General features: G+C 40.5%; 1 protein-coding gene across 1 annotated transcript; it reads left to right on the forward strand.

The window, feature by feature from the left end:
- The first annotated feature begins 348 nt into the window (after positions 1 to 348).
- Positions 349 to 25,323, forward strand: LOC133548667 (pecanex-like protein 1). Its single transcript, XM_061893641.1, has 4 exons — positions 349 to 755; positions 8,504 to 8,727; positions 21,290 to 21,395; positions 25,156 to 25,323. Exons 1-4 carry the CDS (start codon positions 603 to 605, stop codon positions 25,321 to 25,323), a joined length of 651 nt encoding a protein of 216 aa, XP_061749625.1. The 5' UTR covers positions 349 to 602.
- The last annotated feature ends 623 nt before the right edge of the window (positions 25,324 to 25,946 follow it).

The following is a 25,946-nucleotide window of genomic DNA, read 5'->3' on the forward strand; positions in this document are numbered from 1 at the left end:
TATAATGACAATAAAGTTCATTCTATTCTATTCTATTCTAGTGGCTTGCAGTAGGCCTTTAAGTCGGGGTCCACGTAAATCAATTCATGGTAAGCTGGACCAAGTGGCTGGGGAGAGGAAAGTCTGGGCTTCCCTGCTTAGGCTGCTGCCCCCGCGACCCCACCTCGGAAAAGATGGACAGATGGATGGATTATTTTGATTATTATTATTATTCCTCAATTGCTTGTAAATGGTGCCATTTATAATTAAAAGTGTATAAAATAATAATAAAAACAAAAAAAAGGGGGGCAGCCACGAAGAAGAAGGCGCTCGCAAGGCATGATGGGATATGTTCCTCCTTAGGCTGGAGGACTGCAAGCGGCCCCGGCAAGCAGGCTAACAGGCTGGCAGGGAAGAAGGCAGGAAGGCAGGCAAGAAGGCAGAGAAGAAGGCAAGAAGGCAGGCGGGGAGGGAGGGAGGAAGGCAGGCTAACAGGCTGGAAGACAAGCTGGCGGAGAGGAAGATGGCCGCGGCTGAGAGTATCTTCAGGGCAGGTTGTGGAAGCAGGGCGTCCTTGGCCATGTTGGACTAGTGTCGCCGCCCCGGTTCTCCTCCAGCCGGCCATGGGCTCCCAGACTCTGCAGATCCTCAGGCAGGGGGTCTGGGCGTCAGTCACCGGGGGATGGTACTACGACCCCGACCAGAACACCTTCGTCAACGCGCTCCATCTTTACATCTGGCTCTTCTTGCTAGCTTTCCCCTTCACGCTCTACATGGTGAGTGGCTGCCTTTTAGCCCTTTTAACCTCTCTTTATTGTTATCTGGAGCCTCGACATTCTCAAAATGAATGTTTCGCCAAGCCAACATTTATATAAACCCCGTTTACATATGAGTTGGTAAATGTAAATATAAACAGAATACAATGATGTGCGAATCCTTTTCAAGCCATATTCAGTTGAATATGCTACAAAGACAACATATTTCATGTTCAAACTCATAAACTCTATTTCTTTTTTGCACCTTAGAATTTCATGGCTGCAACACGTGCCAAAGTAGTTGGGAAAGGGCATGTTCACCACTGTGTTACATCACCTTTTCTTTTAACAACACTCAATAAACGTTTGGGAACTGAGGAAACTAATTGTTGAAGCTTTGAATGTGGAATTCTTTCCCATTCTTGTTTTATGTAGAGCTTCAGTCGTTAGGGACGGCGTGGTGCAGTGGAAGAGTGGCCGTGCGCAACCCATGGTCCCTGGTTCAAATCCCACCTAGTACCAACCTCGTCACGTCCGTTGTGTCCTGAGCAAGACACTTCACCCTTGCTCCTGATGGGTGCTGGTTGGCGCCTTGCATGGCAGCTCCCTCCATCAGTGTGTGAATGTGTGTGTGAATGTGGAAGTAGTGTCAAAGTACCTTTTTGAGTACCTTGAAGGTAGAAAAGCGCTATAAAAGTACAACCCATTTATCATTTATCATTAAACAGTCCGGGGTCTCCGCTGTCGTATTTTACGCTTCATAATGCGCCACACATTTTCCATGGGAGACAGGTCTGGACTGCAGGCGGGCCAGGAAAGTACCCACACTCCATCCATCCATCCATCCATCCATCCATTTTCTACCGCTTATTCCCTTTTGGGGTCGCGGGGGCGCTGGCGCCTATCTCAGCTACAATCGGGCGGAAGGCGGGGTACACCCTGGACAAGTCGCCACCTCATCGCAGGGCCAACACAGATAGACAGACAACATTCACACACTAGGGACCATTTAGTGTTGCCAATCAACCTATCCCCAGGTGCATGTCTTTGGAGGTGGGAGGGGCCTATCCCCAGGTGCGTGTCTTTGGAGGTGGGAGGGGCCTATCCCCAGGTGCGTGTCTTTGGAGGTGGGAGGAAGCCGGAGTACCCGGAGGGAACCCACGCATTCACGGGGAGAACATGCAAACTCCACACAGAAAGATCCTGAGCCTGGATTTGAATCCAGGACTGCAGGAACTTCGTATTGTGAGGCAGACGCACTAACCCCTCTGCCACCGTGAAGCCGTACCCACACTCTTTTACTACAAAGCTACGCTGTTGTAACACGTGGCTTGGCTTTGTCTTGCTGAAATAAGCAGAGGTGTCCATGATAACGTTGCTTGGATGACAACATATGTTGCTCCAAAAGCTGTATGTACCATTCAGCATTAATGGTGCCTTCACAGATGTGTAAGTTACCCATGCCTTGGGCACTAGTACACCCCCATACCATCACACATGCTGGCTTTTACACTTTGCGCCTATAACAATCCGGATGGTTATTTTCCTCTTTGTTCCAGAGGACACCACGTCCACAGTTTCCAAATATAATTTGAAATGTGGACTCGTCAGACCACAGAACACTTTTCCACTTTGCATCAGTCCATCTTAGATGAGCTCGGGCCCAGCAAAGCCGGCGGCGTTCCTGGGTGTTGTTGATAAATGGCTTTCGCTTAGCATAATACAGCTTTAACTTGCACTTACAGATGTAGCGACAAACTGTATTTAATGACAGTGGATTTTTGAAGTGTTCCTGAGCCTATGTGGTGATATCCTTTAGAGATTGATGTCGGTTTTTGATGCAGTACCGCCTGAACGATCAAAGGTCCGTAATATCATCGCTTACGTGCAGTGATTCTCTGAAACTTTTGATGATTTTACGGACCGTAGATGGTAAAATCCCTAAATTCCTTGCAATAGCTCGTTGAGAAATGTTGTTCTAAAACTGTTCAAAAATGTGCTTACAGAGTGGTGACCTCGCCCCATCTTTGTTTGTGAATTACTTAGCATATCATGGAAGCTGCTTACATCTAACACAATTTCCCAACTCATATGGAAACAGGATTTATATAAAATGAGTATTCAACTGGGCTTCATCAGTCAAAATCATTTCCCCTGAAAGTGTGCCACCTTTTTGTACGTATGTTGCTCAAGTTAAGCCCCGCCAGTCACTCCCCTCAAGCCTTTCATCCATCCTCCTTTTAGGGCCCTCTTGAGGATGTTGACAGTGATGTTTAACGCTCGTCTCTCACTTTTTAGACCTCGCCGCTTTGTTTACTTTCTCTACTTTTCACACACAGTCACATTTCCACTTTTCAAAGTTTGGCGCAGTGAGCCATATATAATCTTTTGTTTATCCATCCATCTGCTTCTGCTTATCTGAGGTGGGGTCGTGGGGGCAGCAGCCTAAGCAGGGAAGACCAGACTTTCCTCTCCCTAGCCACTTCGTCCAGCTCCTCCCGGGGGATCCCAAGGTGTTCCCAGGCAGGCCAGGAGACATACCGTATTTCTTTGAATGGCCGCCGGGTATATAGTATGCACCTGCCTAGAATTACTGCCGGGTCAAACTCGTTTCGCAAAATAATTAGCACATACTTAGCATTAACGCCGGGTCAAACTCGTTTCGCAAAATATTATTTTTATTAGCGCATGTCTAGAATTACTGCCGGGTCAAACTCGTTTCGCAAAATAATTAGCATATTCCTAGAATTTCCACCGGGTCAAACTCGTCACGTCACGAGTGACACTTCACCTGTCACCATTTTCAAAATGGAGGAGGCTGATTTCAATCATTTGAAATCGCATAAAGGGAAGAAGATTAAGAGCTATTCAGTAGGATTTAAGGTCCAAGCTATTGAATATGCTAAAAAGAACAGTAAGCAGCTATGTTTTATTAATATACCGTAGCTGCGTGTGTCAAATATGAGTCATTAAATGACTCCCGCCTCCTGGTGGTAGAGGGCGCTAGTGATCCTTCTTGCGACTACTCGGCTGCAGAAGAAGTGACAACAAGCAGCAAGAGTTTATTTTTTCCTCTCGCTTGCACTTTTAACATGGAGGATTACATATCTAAAATAAAACAGTTTTCTAAACTGGACTTTCAATCAAAGCAGGAGGTAATAAAGGAAGATCTCCATCGAGACAGAGAGTCTTTTAAAACTGAAGAAAGATAAGGAAGACTTCTATAAACAAGTTATCGATGCTTTTGATCAGAAGGAGCTGCGCATGGACTTCATTTATAAGTAAAGGTGAGACCTTTACTTATAAATGGTGGGGCAGCATAGCTCGGTTGGTAGAGTGGCCGTGCCAGCAACTTGAGGGTTGCAGGTTCGATTCCCGCTTCCGCCATCCTAGTCACTGCCGTTGTGTCCTTGGGCAAGACACTTTACCCACGTGCTCCCAGTGCCACCCACGCTGGTTTAAATGTAACTTAGATATTGGCTTTCACTATGTAACGCGCTTTGAGTCACTAGAGAAAAGCGCTATATAAATATAATTCACAATTCACTTCACCATAATAACGTTTTTTTTTTTATTAAATGTGCTTTTCATGATGATATCCTTACATCACACTAAAATTTTTAAGCGCAGGCCTAAATTTACCGCATGCCTTTGGTAAACGCCGGAGTGAGAAGAGGTTTTAAATTAATTAGCTCCCCGGCGGCAATTCAAGGAAATACGGTACATAATCAAACAAATATTTTTGAGGCGCCAGCACTTGCATATTCCACCAAAAACGTTGTGTTCCTAACGGCCGTCCTAATAAAAACGGGCAAAAGAAATTAAGAAGCAGGCAAAGCCGGAAATTGCGTGCGACGGCATCTTGAAAGTAAACAAACATTTGTCGCATCTGCCGGCGAACGGCGAGGGTTTGATGAAGTGGCGAGACTCTGTCCTCGTCCGTATGCATAGGAGCGTATTTGCAACACTTAAACATCGCACTAGATGCCAGAGCCAAGGAGGAGGGTTAAGTAGAAGAGGCGAGGACAGGACATTTATTCACTTCCTGTCTTTAACATGTTGCACATCTTCTTAGTTCTGGTGTCTTTTTTTAATGACAACCCATAAAAAACATAACATCATTGGTATCATACGTTAAACTACCTCCACTGCTTACATTTCTATTAGTGCCCCCTCAGGAGTGACATCCTCTGGTGTCAGTTTGCTGAGACCTACTATATCGGGGAGCTAGTGTTGGAAATTATTTCGAGGCTGCTTCAGTTCTATTCTGAGAGCGGAAATCCAGCAGTCAGAGCGTGGCGTCCATGTTCACTTTTTCGATGTGTAGGAAGACTCGTTATTGTAGGACAGCACAGACGCTGGTGGTGGAGACACAGGTGCCAAACTTGATGACATGCTCAGCAGCCACGGCATCAGGTGTGACGTGCAGTAGGGCCTCAATCTAGCAGCTTAATTGGCACTGTAACAGAGCTCCCACCTTAAAGGCCTACTGAAATGAGATGGTCTTATTTAAACGGGGATAGCAGGTCCATTCTATGTGTCATACTTCATCATTTCGCCATATTGCCATATTTTTGCTGAAAGGATTTAGTAGAGAACATCCACGATAAAGTTTGCAACTTTTGGTCGCTAATAAAAAAGCCTTGCCTGTACCGGAAGTAGCAGACGATGTGCGCGTGACGTCACGGGTTGTGGAGCTCCTCACATCTGAACATTGTTTACAATCATGGCCACCAGCAGCGAGAGCGATTCGGACCAAGAAAGCAACGATTTCCCCATTAATTTGAGCAAGGATGAAAGATTCGTGGATGAGGAAAGTAAGAGTGAAGGACTAGAAAAAAAAAAAAAAAGAGAGGGCAGTGGGAGCGATTCAGATTAGACACATTTGGGGCGGCATGGCGTAGTGGGTAGAGCGGCCGTGCCAGAAACCTGAGGGTTGCAGGTTCGCTTCCCACCTATTGACATCCAAATCGCTGCCGTTGTGTCCTTGGGCAGGACACTTAACCCTTGCCCCCGGTGCCGCTCACACCGGTGAATGAATGATGAATGAATGATTGGTGGTGGTTGGAGGGGCCGTAGGCGCAAACTGGCAGCCACGCTTCCGTCAGTCTACCTCAGGGCAGCTGTGGCTACAAATGTAGCTTACCACCACCAGGTGTAAATGAATGATGGGTTCCCACTTCTCTGTGAGCGCTTTGAGTATCTAACAATAGAAAAGCGCAACATAAATCTAATCCATCATCATCATCATCATCACATTTACTAGGATAATTCTGGAAAATGCCTTATCTGCTTATTGTGTTACTAGTGTTTTAGTGAGATTATATAGTCGTACATGAAAGTCGGATGGGTGTGGTGACCGTCAGTGTCTCCGAGGGAAGCCACGTTTCTCGACGAGGCAAAGCGAAGGCTGCCTTTAGGGCCGGGCTGAGCTTTCTTTCCCCCTCCTTCACGGTGGAAGCATCCCACGTTCGGGGGCGGCCGGTGGGAGGAGGCGAGCGAGTCGAAGCTGCCTCTTTGACAGGTGCACGAGGAACGACGCAAGCTCCGCCCATGTCTACGGACTTATTACCACAATTTTCTCACCGAAACCTGCCGGTTGACATGTGGTAGAGAACCATGTTCGCTTGACCGCTCTGTTCCATAGTAAAGCTTCACCTTCGGGAAATGTAAACAAAGAAACACCGGCTGTGTTTGTGTTGCTAAAGGCGGCCGCAATACACCGCTTCCCACCTACATCTTTCTTCTTTGACGTCTCCATTATTAATTGAACAAATTGGAAAAGATTCAGCAACACAGATGTCCAGAATACTGTGGAATTATGTGATTAAAGCAGACGACTTATAGCCGTGATCGGTGCATACAGAGTTTTTTTAATTTATTTGTGCTATGTATTAACCAGGGGTCTCAGACACTCGGCCCGCACCTTAATATGAAAATTAAATCTTAGTGCGGCCCGCGAGATTTAAAGTAATGCCGTTTGACAGCGTCACACCTGCCAGCCCTCCTAAACTTTCCGGGAGACTCCCGGAATTCAGAGTAACTATTCACGCGAATGTCTGCTGAATGTCGCCCTTCAACATTAATACGGGCGGTCCATGAAGGCGCTGCCTTTACCACCCTCTACAACATGGGTCGGGAACCTTTTTGGCTGAGAGAGACCTGAAAGCCAGATATTTAAAAATGTATGTCCGTGAGAGCCATATAGGTTGCGACTTGTCCAGGGTGTACGCCGCCTTCCGCTCGATTTTAGCTGAGATAGGCACCAGCGACCCCAAAGGGAATAAGCGGTAGTAAATGGATGGATGGATGAATACAACTAAATACGTGCATTTTTAAGTAAGACCAACATTTTTAGAGTATAATAGGTCTCTTATTCTTTTTAATAACATTGTTATTCTAAAGCTAACCAATAATAAATATAATACTTCTTACCATTGATGCACTTTTTGAACAGGTGCGATAGAAAATGGATGGTTGGATTAAAATGCATGAGAAGGTTTTATTATTTGAACGTTATTTTTAACACTGTGATTACCATCGAAATTATTCATTCCTTATCGTGTTAAGCAATGTCAGCTAATATTTATCCGAGAGCCAGATGCAGTCATCAAAAGAGCCACATCTGGCTCTAGAGCCATAGGTTCCCTACCCCTGCTCTACAACATGTACAAATATCTAGCACAGCCCAGCCACGAGTCGTAGGTGGCTTCCTTGAACACACTCAGACGACTGCAAGGCATACTTTTTCAACAGCCGTACAGGTTACACTGAGAGTTGTGATATAATAAACTTTAACACTCTTACTAATATGCGCCACACTGTGAACCCACACCAAACAAGAATGACAAACACATTTCGGGAGAACATCCGCATTGAAACACAACATTAAACACAACAGAACATATACCCAGAATCCCATGCATTCCTAACTCTTTTGGAGTACATTATACACCCCCGCTTGCACCAACCCCCTAGCTAGCGGGGATAAATAATGTAGCCCGGAAGAGTTAGGGATGCATGGGATTCTGGGTATTTGTTCTGTTGTGTTTATGTTGTGTTACGGTGCGGATGTTCTCCCGAAATGTGTTTCTCAATCTTGTTTGGTGTGGGTTCACAGTGTGGCTCATATTAGTAAGAGTGTTAAAGTTGTTTATATCACAACCTTCAGTGTAACCTGTATGGCTGTTGACCAAGTATGTCTTGCAGTCACTTTCGTTTATCAACAGAGGCTGCATACTACATGTGACCAGCTGGCACGCAGGTAGCAGTGTGTAAAAGCGGGCGCGACGACGGGTTTTAGAGGGTTGTAAAGGCATTTCCATCAGGGCACACCCTCAACATTATTGACTAGGTGAAAATCGGAGGATTGCTGGGAGGAGCATTAAACTCCGGAAATCTCTCGGGATAATCGGGGGTGTCGGCAATTATGCAGCTGAGCCACATTAGAGTGATCCAAGACCCGGAAGCGGCTCCAGAGCCGCGGGTTGCTGACCTCTGCTCTATTTGAACAACTGGAACACCCAAGATCACTCTCACTTGTTTTAATGCTACACTCATGTTTGTTGACCATTTATGAATTAAGCCGCAAAGAAGAAAAACCGATGTAACATGCAACGCAGCAATAAGTACATTTAAAAAAAATTTGAGCACATGTGAAAACAGCGCGATAATAGCAACCATGATCATTTTGGTCACAATAACCGTGTTAAGAAAGTTCTATACCATGACAACCCTGATTGTGGCTTAATGCTTGTTTTTAATCACAGGCTTTGCCATCCACCATGGTGATCGTGGGAATCTACTGTGGCGTAATCGCCGCCATGTTCCTGCTGCTCAAGACGGTCAACTACCGACTCCACCACGCCCTGGACGAGGGCGAGGTGGTGGAGCTCCAGGCCAAAAAGTCGCAGGATGGCAGAGGCGGTGCCGAGGTGCCAAACAACGGCAATGGAGGCAGTGGAGGCCGTCACCAAGACAGCAGCGGCCCAGGGTAGGTCGGCCCTATGGTCTGTTTGTTGACGGCACCTGATGTTCCCCTGTCACAGGTGAGGTCACAGGTCTCGTAGGTGAAGAGGACAATAAACAAATTATTTTGATGAGGTCACATAATGCTTTTTGTCCAGGAGGATGTTGTTGTACTAGTAGGGCTGAAAACTTTATCACAATATAAGTGTTTTGTATCGGTCGTTATCGATACATTTGGATATTTTTCTATGGCCTATCGAATAAGGGCCAGAAGAAAAATATATTAAATGTAAACATTTTTATTTCAAATGTAACCATCCTCTATGGAGGCAGAAAGGAACACAAATGTCAACACAAGCGTGGAAAACATTGAACACACAACAATAACCTCTTGAAATGAAAGTGCAAAAATAAGGAATACATAGGAAATGCTTAAAGTGTAACAAAATAGTTCAATATGTAAACATAGAAAGACCTGAGAATAACTATTTCCTGCAGGTTTAATGATAGGAAGTTACGACTGTGCTCTAAGGAGTGAGCGCCGCTAAAGAGCTGTGGTCTTACCGGCCGAGGTGGGGGAGAGCACCTTGCATTATTTACAGACCACATTGGTCTGACTACGGTCCATTTTAAAATATCCCAAAAATTGCCACCCTGTCGATATAAATGCTTAAGAATTTTGTATGTTTACTCTTTCTATAGTCCTGTTGTTGATCATAAAACAGACATGGTCCTTATTTTTACGACTTCAATTAGAAGAAAATGTTATACAATATGTTGTACTTATATTAATGGATCATTTTAAGGATGCACCGATTAATCGGTAACCGAATATATTCGGCCGAATATGGCAAAAAAAGTCACATTCGGCCTTCGGTGGAATGAGTTAAATGCAAGGCTGAATAGTGGCGTGTGACGCAATTTTTTGACGCGGTGACGCAATCACCCAACGTGCAGTGACGTTGTAACCTGGAGCCTTCGGAAAAGTGTCAGCAGTGTGGAGATATTTTAAAGTGTCGGAAAGTGACAAAAGTATTGCAATTTGCAACCAATGTTCAGCCAAACTGTCCGGAGGAGGTGCCTCGTGGCCGACGTCTTTGAGAGGACAAAAAAGTTTGCGACAGACAGTGCCAAAGGAAACAGAATTACAAAGAAGGTAATGGAGTTTATGGCTTTGGATGATCAACCGTTTAGTGTTGTGGAGGACTTTGGCTTTCGGAGACTCATGGAGCACATTGAGTCCCGTTACACGATATTTCTCTGATGTGTGCTCTTTACATTGTGTGTGTGCTGTTTACATTATTAGCCTGTTGTGTAGGCTACCTGTATAAGTGTATGAGGTTACAAGCACACACTTATTGAGATTTAGTGGGGCCTCTGTTTACATTATTAGCCTGTTGTGTAGGCTACCTGTATAAGTGTATGAGGTTACAAGCACACACTTATTGAGATTTACTTGAGCCTTCTGTTTACATTATTAGTCTGTTGTGTAGGCTACCTGTATAAGTGTATGAGGTTACAAGCACACACTTATTGAGATTTAGTGGGGCCTCTGTTTACATTATTAGCCTGTTGTGTAGGCTACCTGTATAAGTGTATGAGGTTACAAGCACATACTTATTGAGATTTAGTGGGGCCTTTGTTTACATTATTAGCCTGTTGTGGAGGCTACCTGTATAAGTGTATGAGGTTACAAGCACACACTTATTGAGATTTACTTGAGCCTTCTGTTTACATTATTAGTCTATCGACTGTGGCTAAGCAGACTTTTGCCAAAAGGACAATAATTCATTTGTTGTGGGTTTATCCACTTTAATGCACTTTATTTTTTTGGGGAATGCATGTTTTTTTTTTAAGGCCTAATATAAATGAAAAACTTTGTGCTTTTTTTGAAAAGCAAAGGTTACTGGAATATTAAAAAAATGTCAATATTCAATAAAAATGTACTTTATTTAAAAAACATGTCTAAAAATTTATTGTACGCTGTTTATGCAATGTAAAATTTTTTGGGAAAAACTGCATTCATTATTCGGTATTCAGTATTCGGCCTTCGGCCAAGCTTTTAAATTTTATTCGGCTTCGGCCACAAATTTTCATTTCGGTGCATCCCTAGATAATTTATTACATTTCAGTCAGATGTCGACTTTATTCAGTTCTTTATTCATTGTTGACTGTAGATATTTCATGTCTTTATGAGATAAGAACAAATTTGTGTCATCAGCAAATATGATTTTTTCAAAAATATCAGATTAATTTTTCAGGTCATTTATATAGGTAATACAAAGAAGAGGACTCAAAATTTAACCCCGTGGTCTTCCACATTTTGATAGGTTTATGTAGGGCTGGGCGATATGGACGAAATAGTATATCTCAATATATTTTTACTTAAACTCGATATTCGATATATATCTCGATATATTTTCCAGTTTTTTGATTGATTGATTGATACTTTTATTAGTAGATTGCACAGTACAGTACATATTCCGTACAATTGACCACTAAATGGTAACACCCCAATAAGTTTTTCAACTTGTTTAAGTCGGGGTCCACGTTAATCAATTCATGGTAAAAGTGAAATTATACATATAAAGATATTCATTTTTGAGCGATATTAAGTGAAATTAAAGTGAATGACAAGTGTGCTGTGGGGCGGCATGGCGTAGTGGGTAGAGCGGCCGTGCCAGAAACCTGAGGGTTGCAGGTTCACTTCCCACCTATTGACATCCAAAAAAACGCTGCCGTTGTGTCCTTGGGCAGGACACTTCACCCTTGCCCCCGGTGCAGCTCACACCGGTGAATGAATGATGAATGAATGAAGGGTGGTAGTCGGAGGGGCCGTAGGCACAAACTGGCAGCCATGCTTTGGTCAGTCTACCCCAGGGCAGCTGTGGCTACAGATGTAGCTTACCACCACCAGGTGTGAATGAATGATGGCTTCCCACTTCTCTGTGAGCGCTTTGAGTATCTAACAAGAGAAAAAGCGCAATATAAATCTAATCCATTATTATTATTATTATTAAACAGTCAGTGGCACTTGTATTAACCCAGTTAGTCAAGATGGGGATTTACAGCACAGAAAAGAAACTGTTTAAGTAGCACAGAATTGCATAACATAAATAAAAGACAAACATTTTTTTTCTACGTACAATAAATAACAAAGCTGTGCAAATAATACAAAATGTATCAAACCCAGATAAAAAATACATTTTCAGGCAGGCACTTTTTAATTCCCAGTGTATGATGTAATGGACTGTCACACTTGTACAGTTCTGGTCGGCACCAAGTAAGAGACTTGACTTCATTGTGCGGCTATCATCTTCCTCACTTCGGCATACATTTTTAGTAGCATTTTTCGTGCCAAATATGCCCGGCTTGGCAACAGGAGAACAGTTTTGATTTGGGCTTACATGGTAAACAACTCAAATGAATGTTTTGTCCAGACATATACATTTGGCCAGATGGGGCCAAGTAGACGCAAGGTGGGTTTCCTGGATGTTGTCTACGTCGCTAAAAGAAAAATCTTAACAAGAAAATCCCTCTGCCATCTTCTAGTAGTTTTTTAAAAATATAAATGGGCCGCTTGAAAATTCCCTCTTCTTTTCTACAACTCTCTCGTCGTCATTTGGGATGTTTGTTGTGATTTCCTTTCCTGGTTCCATGACCCGCCCTATATTGCCTCTGATTGGCCTGTCCATAATGTTTTGCCTTAATCTCAACCAATCGTAAATCATCATTGTAAACAATGAACCAATCATGGATGTTCTTATAGTGCAAGCACGTCTTGGAAGGAGGAAGGGGAGGGGCTTAGGAGCCCATGAGACGGTGTTTGGTCTTTTTAATGTGAAATAAATCATATCGATATTACAATAATTTATTAATTCATATATTGTTTAAAAATATATCGATATATCTTACAAACTCGATATATCGCCTAGGCCTAGTTTTTTAATGCTGAGATTTCCTGACACCATAATGCTCAAGTTTGCCCAACAAAATGTCAAAGTTAATGGAATTAAATGCTTTTGACAAGTCAAGGAAGACACCAACTCCTCACTTGCCTTCATCAATAGCATCATTTACTTTTTTGGTGAGATCTAAAATTGCCATACAGGTTGTGTTCTGTTTTCTAAAACCAAAATGACATCAAGTTCTGACGCATTTGTGGTGGGGGTCTTTTTCCAATTTTCACTGGTAGTATTTTGTATTTTGAGATGAAAAAGCCACTGCTCTTAACCGAGGTGTAGTGGAATAGTGTCATTCAATTCCATCATGGGTTAGGAATGAGGTATTTCAAGCCGGGGTGACCCACGGGTGTTGTATAAACGTCCACGCAGACACATTTCAGGGAAGAAATGCTTCAGACCAGCTCCCTTGGGTTCTTAAATGTAGTTCCCGAAAAGGCCACGGTCAGTAAGAAACAATAGAGCATTCCTTGCACGGACAATGGAGGCTTGAATGAAATATCTCCGGGGCCATTGGTACTGCTCGCTGGCTCCATTCTAGCGCTCAAGACCAAAACCACAATCCGTTTCTGACTGACTCGGCGACCAGAAGTCCAGCCAGGACTCGCTCTCGCCGTGAACAGGATTTGTGGCACAGAAGGATGGAGCTTTCAGGAATGATTACCAGACTTGATTTTTTATCTTGGATAATTATTTGGATTGCATGGTAGAGTGCAGAGAAAACACTGATGTATTTGACCACAGGATGCTTTATCAGACAGTCTGTTGCAAACTAAGACTGGAGAAATAAAATGTTGTTATAAGTATCGCGATAGACACGTAAGATTGTTTTCATATATAAGGCGCAGTGGATTATAGGGCGCATTAAAGAAGTCATTTATTTATTTGTTTTTTCCAAATGTAAAACACTTTCTTGTGGTCTACATAACATGTAATGGTGGTTCTATGGTCAAAGTGTTGCATTGATGATGTTTTACACATCATCTTCAAACCGCTTTCCAACAGTCGCTTCCGAATGCGCCGTTTTGTGGGCGGTCTTATTTACGTGGCTCACCTTCGACGGCGTCTTCTCTTTGTTGTAGCGGTGTAGCGTGCAAGGATGGGAGTGGAAGACGTGTCAAAAGATGGCGCTAACTGTTTTAATGACATTCACACTTTAAAGTTAAAGTACCAATGACTGTCACACACACACTACGTGTGGTGAAATTTGTCCTCTGCATTTGACCCATCCCCTTGATCACCCCCTGGGAAGTGAGGGGAGCAGTGGCCAGCAGCGGTGCCACGCCCGGGAATCATTTATGGTGATTTAACCCCCAATTCCAACCCTTGATGCTGAGTGCCAAGCAGGGAGGCAATGGGTCCCATTTTCTTATAGTCTTTGGTATGACTCGGCCGGGGTTTAAACTCACAACCTACCCATCTCAGAGCGGACACTCTAACCCAGGGGTCACCAACCTTTTTGAAAGCAAGAGCTATTTCTTGGGTACTGATTAATGGAAAGGGCTACCAGTTGGATACACACTTAAATAAATTGCCAGAAATAGCCAATTTGCTCAATTTACCTTTTAACTCTGTTATTATTAATAATTAATAATATTTATTTTTGTGGAAACACTGATCATCTTAATGATTTCTCACAATAAATATATATAGACACAGATAAATATATATATATTAAAAAAAGGGTATTTCTGTCTGTCATTCCGTCGCACATTTTTTTCCTTCCACGGAAGGTTTCTTGTAGACGATAAATGATGAAAAAAACACTTAATTGAACGGTTTAAAAGAGGAGAAAACACAAAAAAAAGAAAAATTAAATTTTGTAACATAGTTTATCTTCAATTTCGACTCTTTAAAATTCAAAATTCAGCTTAAAAAAAAGAAGAGAAAAACAAGCTAATTGGAATCTTTTTGGAAAAAAAAAATAAAAAATTATGGAACATCATTAGTAATTTTTCCTGATTAAGATTAATTTTAGAATTTTGATGACATGTTTTAAATAGGTTAAAATCCAATCTGCACTTTGTTAGAATATATAACAAATTGGACCAAGCTATATTTCTAACAAAGACAAATCATTATTTCTTCTAGAGTTTCCAAAACAAATTTTTAAAAGAAATTCAAAAGACTTTGAAATTATATTTAATTTTGATTCTACAGATTTTCTAGATTTGCCAGAATATTTTTTTTTAATTTTAATCATAATAAGTTTGAATAAATATTTCACAAATATTTTTTGTTGAAAAAACAGAAGCTAAAATGAAGAATTAACTTAAAATGTATTTATTATTCTTTACAATAAAAAAAATAAATTTACTTGAACATTGATTTAAATTGTCAGGAAAGAAGAGGAAGGAATTTAAAAAGTAAAAAGGTATATGTGTTTAAAAATCCTAAAATCATTTTTAAGGTTGTATTTTTTTCTCAAAAATTGTCTTTCTGAAAGTTATAAGAAGCAAAGTAAAAAAAAAAAAAATGAATTTATTTAAACAAGTGTAGACCAAGTCTTTAAATATTTTCTTTGGATTTTCAAATTCTATTTGAGTTTTGTCTCTCTTAGAATTAAAAATGTGGAGCAAAGCGAGACCAGCTTGCTTGTAAATAAATACAATTTAAAAAATAGAGGCAGCTCACTGGTAAGTGCTGCTATTTGAGCTATTTTTAGAACAGGCCAGCGGGCGACTCATCTGGTCCTTATGGGGCCACCTGGTGCCCGCGGGCACCGCGTTGGTGACCCCTGCTCTTACCACTAGGCCACTGAGTAGGTTACTACTCAGTAGGTTTACTTCAATCAATAACGGAGCAGCATCTCCTCATCCGGAAACTACAACAAGAAATGTGTCCCGTGAAAAACCGTCCGACCAGAACTCTCTAATAAGTAGAGTTCCTGGGGTGAATAATGTAAACTCACTACACCGGTATGTTTTAGTGCTTTCATGGTGAGTTTACTGACAGATATAAGTAAGAACTTTACACTACTTTATAGTAGAAATGGCAACAGTGTAGGATGAATGTCACATAACAAGAAGATAGGGAAAAAGAAGAAGCTTATCGACCGCAGACTACAAAGGCAGATGCGCGCAATTTTTTAGGATTTATGCAGTTTCCAAATACAGATCAGGAGGTACTAGCAAGTAAAAAAAAGGTTGCGTTTGCATTTTATTGCAAAAAAGTCGTCAGATAATGCCTTACCTTATACACACATCTTAATAATACTCCTATGTTGAAGCACAGTACAATCCATCAAGCGGTGTGGCTTCATAGCTTACCAAAGTCCTACTAAAACATTTTGATAGATTTTTGAGTGACCTGTGTAATGTTCTATATTTTCAATGGAACATATGAAATGTTGGTGTTGTTTACCTGAGACATATTGCCATCTTATTACAGTCTACACATATCTCTTATGTGTGACTGCCATCTACTGGTCACACTTAACATCATACTATGTACCAAATAAAATTGCTTCGAGGTCAGTAAGCAAAATTATTCCGTACATTAGGCGCACCGGTTATAAGGCGCACTGTCGAGTTTTGAGAAAAAAACGGATTTTAAGTGTGCCTTATTGTCTGGAAAATAGTGTGTGTGTGTGTGTGTGTGTGTGTGTGGTGTGTGTGTGTGTATATATATATATATATATATATATATATATGTATATATATTCAGTGTATATACTGATACTTTAATATATATGTGTGTGTGTGTGTGTATATATATACTGATACTTTAATATATATGTGTGTGTGTGTGTGTGTGTATATATATATATATATATATATATATGTTTGCCGATAAATAGATATGATCAAAATAGTATCAATCTCACGGAGAAAATCTGAAATATCACTTGGTAAGTTGTCATAAGTAATCACACCCTTTGCTCAATATTGAGTGGAAGCACCCTTGTGAAATGTGCATAACTTAAAAATAAATACTTTTCTCTATTAAAATGTAAAAATAGAGATAAAGGCATCATGCAAAGAGAAAAGGCTGAAACATTGATACTAGTAATGAGCAAATACTAATATTTTCCTTAAAATATATGAATAATGTTTGTAGTCTAATAAGAAATTATGTTCACAACCCAACCCAACACTGATTTATTTAACAATGAACAATCCTGATAATTCTGATTTCAATATTGATAAAAATAATCTTATAATTCTGGCCATAATTGTGCAGCCCTATGCGTAAGACTAGATATAACATATAAACACTATGTTTATTTATATGGACAAAAAGGGCAGTTACTGTACGTTCATCTTCCTGAAAGTGGAGTTTCACGGGACGAAATCTCCTGAAAATTACAGCTCATGTCTCAAAACACTCTGTAATGGAAACGGCTTCGAGAACTTTGCAGAAATTCTAAGAAATATCGCTTTTATTTTGGGAAAAGCTGCAATGAAATTGCAGTTACTGAAGCGGCATTGAGGGAAGCAAACATGCAGAGAAGGAAATATTAAGAAAAGAAAACTACTAACTGCCTGGTGAGTCATTTTCATAAGTCAGTAATAATATGGCATATTGCTGTTGACATGTAGATATTATGTCTCATGATTTACAGTACTAAACCCACTAACTTGTACCAGATCTGGTGCTGCATGGCCAAATGTTCCCAAACAACAAAATGCAGAATAATCATGAATGTATTAAGATTACTTGTAATAAAAACCTTCATGTTATACATCAGTGGTTCTCAAGCTTTTTTCAGTGATGTACCCCCTGTGAACATGTTTTTAATTCAAGTACCCCCTAATCAGAGCAAAGCATTTTTGCTTGAAAAACGAGATAAAGAAGTAAAGTACAGCACTATGTCATCACTTTCTGATTTATTCAATTGTATAACAGTGCAAAATATTGCTCATATGTAGTGGTCTTTCTTCAACTATTTGGAAAAAAAGATATAAAAATAACTAAAAACTTCTTGAAAATTAAGTGATTCAATTCTAAATAAAGATTTCTCCACATAGAAGTAATCATCAACTTAAAGTGCCCTCTTTGGGGATTGTAATAGAGATCCATCTGGATTCATCAACTTCATTCTAAACATTTCTTCACAAAAAAAGAAATCTTTAACATCAATATTTATGGAACATGTCCACAAAAAATTTAGCTGTCAACACTGAATATTGCATTGTTGTATTTCCATCCATCCATTTTCTACCGCTTATTCCCTTTTGGGGGTGCGGGGGTGCTGGCGCCTATCTCAGCTACAATCGGGCGGAAGGCGGGGTACACCCTGGACAAGTCGCCACCTCATCGCAGGGCCATTGTTGCATTGTTGTATTTCTTTTCACAGTTTATGAACTTACATTCGTATTTTGTTGAAGTATTATTCAATAAATATATTTATAAAGGATTTTGGAATTGTTGCTATTTTTACAATATTTGTAAAAAATTTCACGTACTTGGCATACCTTCAAGTCCCCCCAGGGGTACACGTACCCCCATTTGAGAACCACTGTTATAAATGACCAGAAATGTCTTGTTGCAGGCACCATTCATACAATCTTACATCCATGGCCTTACTAAGTGACTGGCTTGTTCAACAAAATATTCTATTTTTTTACAATTACAATATTTATCATAATGATGTCACTATTCTTACATTTATTTGGAACTTTAAATTGATCTTTTCACACATTGCATACAAACACTAGCCGTAGGGCTATTTTGTTTAAGTTGCATTTTTACAGGGTTTCTATGCAGGAAATGTCAATGCCCCTCAAAAATAGTCAAATCTTTTCAACTTCAATGTCACATGAACCCTCAAAAAGGCCCCTTTGACCCCCAGTTGATATTTTTAAATTCCTCTATTTCTTTTTTTTTTATCTTACTGGGATCTGTAAGTGCAAAACAGTTTAAATAAAAAATGACGTCACGCGCACGCGTCATCATACCGAGACGTTTTCAGCAGGACTTTTCGGCGCAAAATTTAAAATTGCACTTTATTAAGTTAAAGCGGCCGTATTGGCTTTCAGTAGGTCTTTAGTAACAATCCATTTTTGTGGCTCTGCCCAATGATTACAATTTGATCCATTTAACAACCGATTCATTTTTGGCACTTTTCGGTTGGGGTGTGTTGATCCACTTTGACACAATGCTTGCTCTGCCTTCTTCCACACCTGCGCCCCCTCACTAGATTAGAGCGTAACCTGAGGTGCTGTGATTGACAGGCTGATAAAGGCTGAAGATGAGGGCCTGATCAGCAGTAAGAGGACACCAGATGGAGCTTGGCTGCTTTCTTCTGCAGCAGATCTGCATTACTGACCTCACCTGTGGCCACTGCAGTTATAAAAGCTTTCAGACATTCTTTACTGACAATTTTCCATACATAGTAATCTTGTTGCCCATGTGACTCATGCTGGTGACCTTTTTAGAAGGCAGTCCTTAGCTGGACTCCAACTCAACCTGATGTTTCTTCAAGTGTTGTTGTTTCTCTTCCTTCTCCTGCTGCTCTTTCTGCTTGATGTTTATTTTGCAGCCCGAGCTGTTACGAAACATTGTTGGCGTATGGAAATGATTTATAGACAATCCCTGGCTTGCTGTTTGTTTTCCGGCATACCGGCTTGGTTGAACAAGCACATCTGGGCTATAAATAGACCCGCAGCATCATTTGCTGCTCTCCCCAAACTACGGAGCTGATTTTTTTGTTTCATTTTAGGGGTTGTGGCATACATGTTGCCTTTCTGGTTACACAACCTCTTCCCCTTTTTTATTCAATCAGGGTGACTGACTGAAAGAAAGGAGATCCTGTAGATGCTTCTCTATTTGGTTATAGTACTCGGTAAAAGGTTTACCGTATTTCCTTGAATTGCCGCGGGGGCGCTAATTAATTTAAAACCTCTTCTCACTCCGGCGTTACCAAAGCCATGCGGTAATTTAGGCCTGCGCTTATAAATTTGAGTGTGATGTAAGGATGCCATCATGAAAAGCACATTTAATAAAAAAAACTTTATTATGGTCTTACCTTTACTTATAAATGAAGTGCATCTGCAGCTCCTTCTGATCAAAAGCATGGATAACTTGTTTATAGAAGTCTTCCTTATCTTTCTTCAGTTTTAAAAGTCTCTCTGTCTCGATGGAGATCTTCCTTTATTACCTCCTGCTTCGAATGAAAGTCCAGTTTAGAAAACTATTTTATTTTAGATATGTAATCCTCCATGTTAAAAGTGCAAGCGAGAGGAAAAAATAAAGGATCGCTGCTCACATCTTGCTGCTTGTTGTCACTTCTTCTGCAGCCGAGTAGTCGCAAGAAGGATCACTAGCGCCCTCTACCACCAGGAGGCGAGAGTCATTTAATGACTCATACTTGACACACGCAGCTACGGTATATTAATAAAACATAGCTGCTTACTGTTCTTTTTAGCATATTCAATTGCTTGGACCTTAAATTCTACTGAATAGTTCTTAATCTTCTTCCCTTTATGCGATTTCAAATTATTGAAATTAGTGTTGTCCCGATCCGATATTTGGATCGGATCGGGCCGCGGATATTTGCCAAAAATGCGTATCGGCAAGGCATGGGAAAATGCCGATCCAGATCCAGTTTTTGAAAAAAAAATCCGGTCCGTATTTTCCAATGCACCAATTTAAATAATACATTCCACTCTTCTGCTGCTCCCTACGCTCCGTTTCGCATTTTCCAGCACACCTTCAACACATCCAGAAGTCTATGTTCTAACTGTTAAGACGGCAGTGTGAATTAAAAGCTACGGTAAAAATGGCAGCTGTTTGGGATTATTTTACCCTACAAAAGGAAAAAGATGAAGAGGTGGAGTGCAAAACATGCCACAATAAAGTCAAGCGTTTTTGGTAAAGTTGTAAGACATTTTAATGACTTTTGAGAGAGTAGGCTTTTTAGCACTCATTGATGAACACAGGAGCAGGCTGACACCTGAGCATCTTGAAGTGCTTTGTCCACACCTTTAAGTCAGGACTTTGGGAAGGCCATTCTAAACCTTCATTCTAGCCTGATTTTGCCATTCCTTTACCACTTTTGAGGTTTGTTTGGGGTCAATGTCCTGTTGGAACACCCAACTGCGCCCTAGACCCAACCCCCCAACTTGATGATTTTAGCTTGTTTTGAAGAATTTGGAGCTAATCCTCCTTTTTCATTGTCCTAAAGCAGCAGTTCCATTGGCAGCAAAACAGGCCCACAGCATAATACTACCACCACCATGCTTGACGGTAGGGATGGTGTTCCTGGAATTAAAGGACTTGCCTTTTCTCCTCCAAACATATTGCTGGGTATTGTGGCCAATCAGCTCCATTTTTCTTTCATCCGACACAACATGGACAAAGATAAGACCTTCTGGAGGAAAGTTCTGACATTATGTTCTTTCCAAGTGTATGCAAACTTTTGATCGCCACTGTAAGATTTGGCTCCCATAAGAAGCTCTACATTTAAAAACTTAACAATTAACAATGCATATTGATCAACATATAAACAAAAGCGTCTCAGTATTTTTTGACCATATAGCCCGGGCCTAACCTAGTGTCCCCCCCCCTCCCCCCTCGAGACATCACCCCACTATTTGAGAAGCACTACATTAGTGAGATAAATGCCTCTGTGAGCAATGAAGTAACACCATTGTTTGTGTGTGTGTGTGTGCGTGCCCACAGGGACCCTGGAGGGGGGATGGAGATGGTGGACTTCATCAGGCAAGAGACTCCGCCGGTGGACTGCAGTTCAAGGAATTCTTACATTGGGATAGAGTCTAACCAGCAGGTAAGGAGAGAACCATCTCATGACCCCTTAATGTAAATATGCAGTAGCTTTCGGCCCTCACCCAAGTCTTTTTAGCACAATGTGGCCCCCAAGTCAAAACAATTGGACACCCTGGTTTATTAGATGGACTTAAGAAATCAAAATAAGGGCGTAACTACACATATTTGATATTAAATGTGGGCATATTGGCACTACTGTACCAGGAGAGGTTGAATAATGTTTTACAGCAGTGGTTCGCAACCTTTTTTCAGTGATGTACTCCCTGTGAACATTTTTTTTAATTCAAGTACCTCCTAATCACAGCAAAGTATTTGAGGTTGAAAAAAAAAAAGAGATAAAGAAGTAAAATACAGCACTATGTCATCACTTTCTGATTTATTAAATTGTATAACAGTGCAAAATATTGCTCATTTGTAGTGGTCTTTTTTGAACTATTTGGAAAGAGAGACATAAAAATAACAAAACTTTTTTTGAAAAATAAACAAGTGATTTAATTATAAATGCAGATTTCTCCACATAGAAGTAATCATCAACTTAAAGTGCCCTCTTTGGGGATTGTAATAGAGATCCATCTGGATTCATCAACTTACTTCTAAACATTTCTTCACAAAAAAATACATCTTTAACATCAATATTTATGGAACATGGCCACAAAAAATCTGTCTCAACACTGAATATTGCTTTGTTGCATTTCTTTCACACTTTAGGAACTTACATTCATATTTTGTTGATTTATTATTCAATTAATATATTTACAAAGGATTTTGAACTGTTGCTATTTTTAGAATATTTTAAAAAAAAGTCTCACATACCCTTTGGCATACCTTCAAGTACCCCCAGGGGTACACGTACCCCCGTTTGAGAACCACTGTTTTAGAGGACAGGATCATTGTGGCTCGGGTGATAGATCCGCCGTGCCAGCAACTTGAGCGTTCCTGGTTCGATCCCCAGCTTTCGCCATCATAGTCACATCTGTTGTGTCCTTGAGCAAGACACTTTACCCTTGCTCCTGATGGCTCGTGGGCAATTTTCCCTCCAATTTTTTGTATGTGTGAGCAAATTCAGTGGCGCACATGTGAGCAACGGCAGACGTGCACACTGTTATGCGCTTATCTTTTTATCCGATGTTGTGCGCGGGCTAGATTTGTCGTGTGCAGAGGACACGTGAGCAGTGTGTAATTGCACAGGCGCGTACCTTAGAGGGAACGTTGGTCGTGGTTAGAGAGCTCTAACCTCTGAAAGGACAGTGTTTTTGAAATGTTCAGGGATATATGTTTTCATTCATGCTTCCCTCAATGATCTGCTCCTCACTGCTGGCAACACTCATGCAATCCTAGACTCTGATGCCAACACCATTGTAGAAAAACACCATCTTCTTGTGTAGCCAGCTGTTTGAACAATATTGGCTGTGTTTAAACATTTTCACTGGATAATAAATACATTTTATATGTATGTGTGTATGTATAGATATATCTATATCTATCTATGTATATATATATATATATATATATATATATATACATATATAAAGGGAATAAGCGGTAGAAAATGGATGGATGGATTTATATACATACATATATATATATATATCTACATACACATATATATATATATATATATATAAATATATATATATATATATATATATATATATATATTATAATATATATGTGTGTGTGTGTATGTATGTATATATGTATGTATATATATATATATATATGTATGTATATAAATCCATCCATCCATTTTCTACCGCTTATTCCCTTGGGGGGCGCTGGCGCCTATCTCAGCTACAATCAGGCGGAAGGCGGGGTACACACACACACACATATATATATATATATATATATATATATATATATATATATATATATATATATATATATATATATATATATATATATATATATATATATATATGTATATGTATGTATGTATGTGTGTGTGTAAATATATATCCATCCATCCATTTTCTACCACTTATTCCCTTTTGGGGTCACCGGGGGCGCTGGTGCCAATCTCAGCTACAATCGGGCAGTAAAGCGGATACACATATATATATGTATATGTGAAGTGAATTATATTTATATAGCACTTTTCTCTAGTGACTCAAAGCGCTTTACATAGTGAAACCCAATATCTAAGTTACATTTAAAGCAGTGTGGGTGGCACTGAGAGCAGGTGGGTAAAGTGTCTTGCCCAAGGACACAACGGCAGTGACTGGATGGCGTAAGCGGGAATCGAACCTGCAACCCTCAAGTTGCTGGCATGGCCACTCTACCAACCGAGCTATACCGTATATATGTGTGTGTATATATATATATATATATATATATATATATATATATATATATATATATATATATATATATATATATACATGTGTATATGTATGAAATTATTTTCTTTTTTTACATCCACCGCCCCACAATCTGTCCACAAATATAAATGTCAGTAAATAAACATGAACATTAAGCCAACACACTATCATGTAGTTGAATGGTAATAAATTATAACCCAACATGAAAAAACAATCATACCTTATTTGTTTCCATTTAAGATGGCGATTAGCTGTCATCTGGAAATTAGTGCTCTTGTTGCCAGCTAGCGATTAGCGCTGCAGTTGCCAGCTAGCAATTGGCACGTAAGTTGCCTGTTAGCAATTAGCGTGTTAGTTTCCAGCTAGCGATTAGCTCTTTAGTTGTCAGCTAGTGATAAGTGCATTATTTGCCAGCAGGTGATTAGCACGCTAGTTGGTAGCTGGTGATCAAATTGGTAGTTGCCAGAGTCAGAATCAGAATAGTTTTTATTGCCATTGTTTGAGAATGGGTCCACAAACTAGGAATTTTTTCTCTGTGCAATCATGCAACATAAAACACATATGTATATATATATATATATATATATATATATATATATACATATAGGTAATAAAATGAGCAGTAACTGAGCTATCAGATGTTGTTATTGTTCATATTGCCAGTTAGCTATTAGTGGCACAATACTGTTATTTGAATAGCATTAGTACTGCACAATAACAAGGTACCTTGAGGACCAGTTTAATGTCAAATGCAATCAATATTTCATAAAAGATATATGATTTGGGGGTCGCCGCTCCTTCTCGCCATCTGTTTGGGGTCCTTGTCCTGGAAAACATTGAAGACCCTTGTTCTGCATCATACTGTAACTGTAACCAACAGGGATGTGAATCTATGGGCACCTAATTCCATCCGATTCCGATTCCTCGGGTGACGACTCTATTCAGAATCGATTCTCAATTCAAACTAATTATTGAAATGTATTTAGTTTAATTATTATAATTACATTTTTTAGTAACAGGTTAGAAAAAGTACTTCTGGTTGCATTAGTTTGGCCTGAAAACCTCGTCTTCTTTTTTTTTTTTTAAATCGATTTTTGAACATTGTAAATTGGAATGTATTAAAAAATCACCATTCGGATGTTAATCTATTTTTTTGTGCACCTCTAATAACCAATAGGATGTTTTTATGTGTATTATGTATCCTCTGAAGCCGTTATCAGCAGGATTGACCTCCGCTTGGCCTCCTGTCGGGCGGGTTGAATGTACTACACAGCCTCTTAGACCACCTAGTTTCAATGGAGGTCTTGCTTCATTGGCATCACACACCTGGGCTGCTGACCCTGCTTGAACATTTACAATCCACAAACTCTCCAAGCCGGGAAGCGAAGTCATGACAACACATCTTGTCTTATCACTCTCATCTATGCCTTCACATTTCAGATGCTGTCCACTCTGGGGAGAGCAACAGGAGCCAAAGGTAACAGTTGCAGCCCCACGTGCCGAGTCATGCTGGCTAACACACCGCCGTGCATTCTTTTCCTCGCAAGATCGCTGCGTCTGACTCAGCGCCCCTGTGACTTCCATGGCCGCAGTCACGGGAGGCGTTAGACAGACTCTTCACTCACATGGAATAAACATGAGAGACCATCTCTGTGGAACACAGAATAAGCAAACGCCGAGAGAGAGAGAGAGAGAGAGAGAGAGAGAGAGAGAGAGAGAGAGAGAGAGAGAGAGAGAGAGAGAGAGAGAGAGAGAGAGAGAGAGAGAGAGAGAGAGAGAGAGAGAGAGAGAGAGAGAGAGAGAGAGAGAGAGAGAGAGAGAGAGAGAGAGAGAGAGAGAGAGAGAGAGAGAGAGAGAGAGAGAGAGAGAGAGAGAGAGAGAGAGAGAGAGAGAGAGAGAGAGAGAGAGAGAGGAAAAAAAAAAACAGCATCTTGCAATAACAAGCCTAAACATGCACTGCTGTTCCAGTAACGGTCCTGTAAATGGGGCTAATGCACACTTTCAAAGTGTGTGCCACACACAGAGCTTGTTTTTTTTCTGCAGCCCCATTTGTGTTGCTGTGTGGTGGGTCACTCCTAATCCAATTCCAAGTGGACTGTAAAAGATATAATAATTTTATGTCTGTGTATATATATATATATAAATATAGGTGTGGGAAAAATCACAAGACTACTTCATCTCTACAGAGTGTTTCATGAGGGGTTCCCTCAATCATCAGGAGATTTTAATGG

The sequence above is a fragment of the Nerophis ophidion genome, linkage group LG03, assembly GCF_033978795.1.
Source record: "Nerophis ophidion isolate RoL-2023_Sa linkage group LG03, RoL_Noph_v1.0, whole genome shotgun sequence".
NCBI classification, from domain to species: Eukaryota; Metazoa; Chordata; class Actinopteri; order Syngnathiformes; family Syngnathidae; genus Nerophis; species Nerophis ophidion.

Excerpts from the sequence above, each read along its gene's own strand:
- LOC133548667 (XM_061893641.1), top strand. The coding sequence starts at position 603 with ATGGGCTCCCAGACTCTGCAGATCCTCAGGCAGGGGGTCTGGGCGTCA. Across the intron at positions 756-8,503 it reads TCCCCTTCACGCTCTACATG|GCTTTGCCATCCACCATGGT; the intron begins GTGAGTGGCTGC and ends TTTTAATCACAG. Across the intron at positions 21,396-25,155 it reads GGATAGAGTCTAACCAGCAG|ATGCTGTCCACTCTGGGGAG; the intron begins GTAAGGAGAGAA and ends TTCACATTTCAG.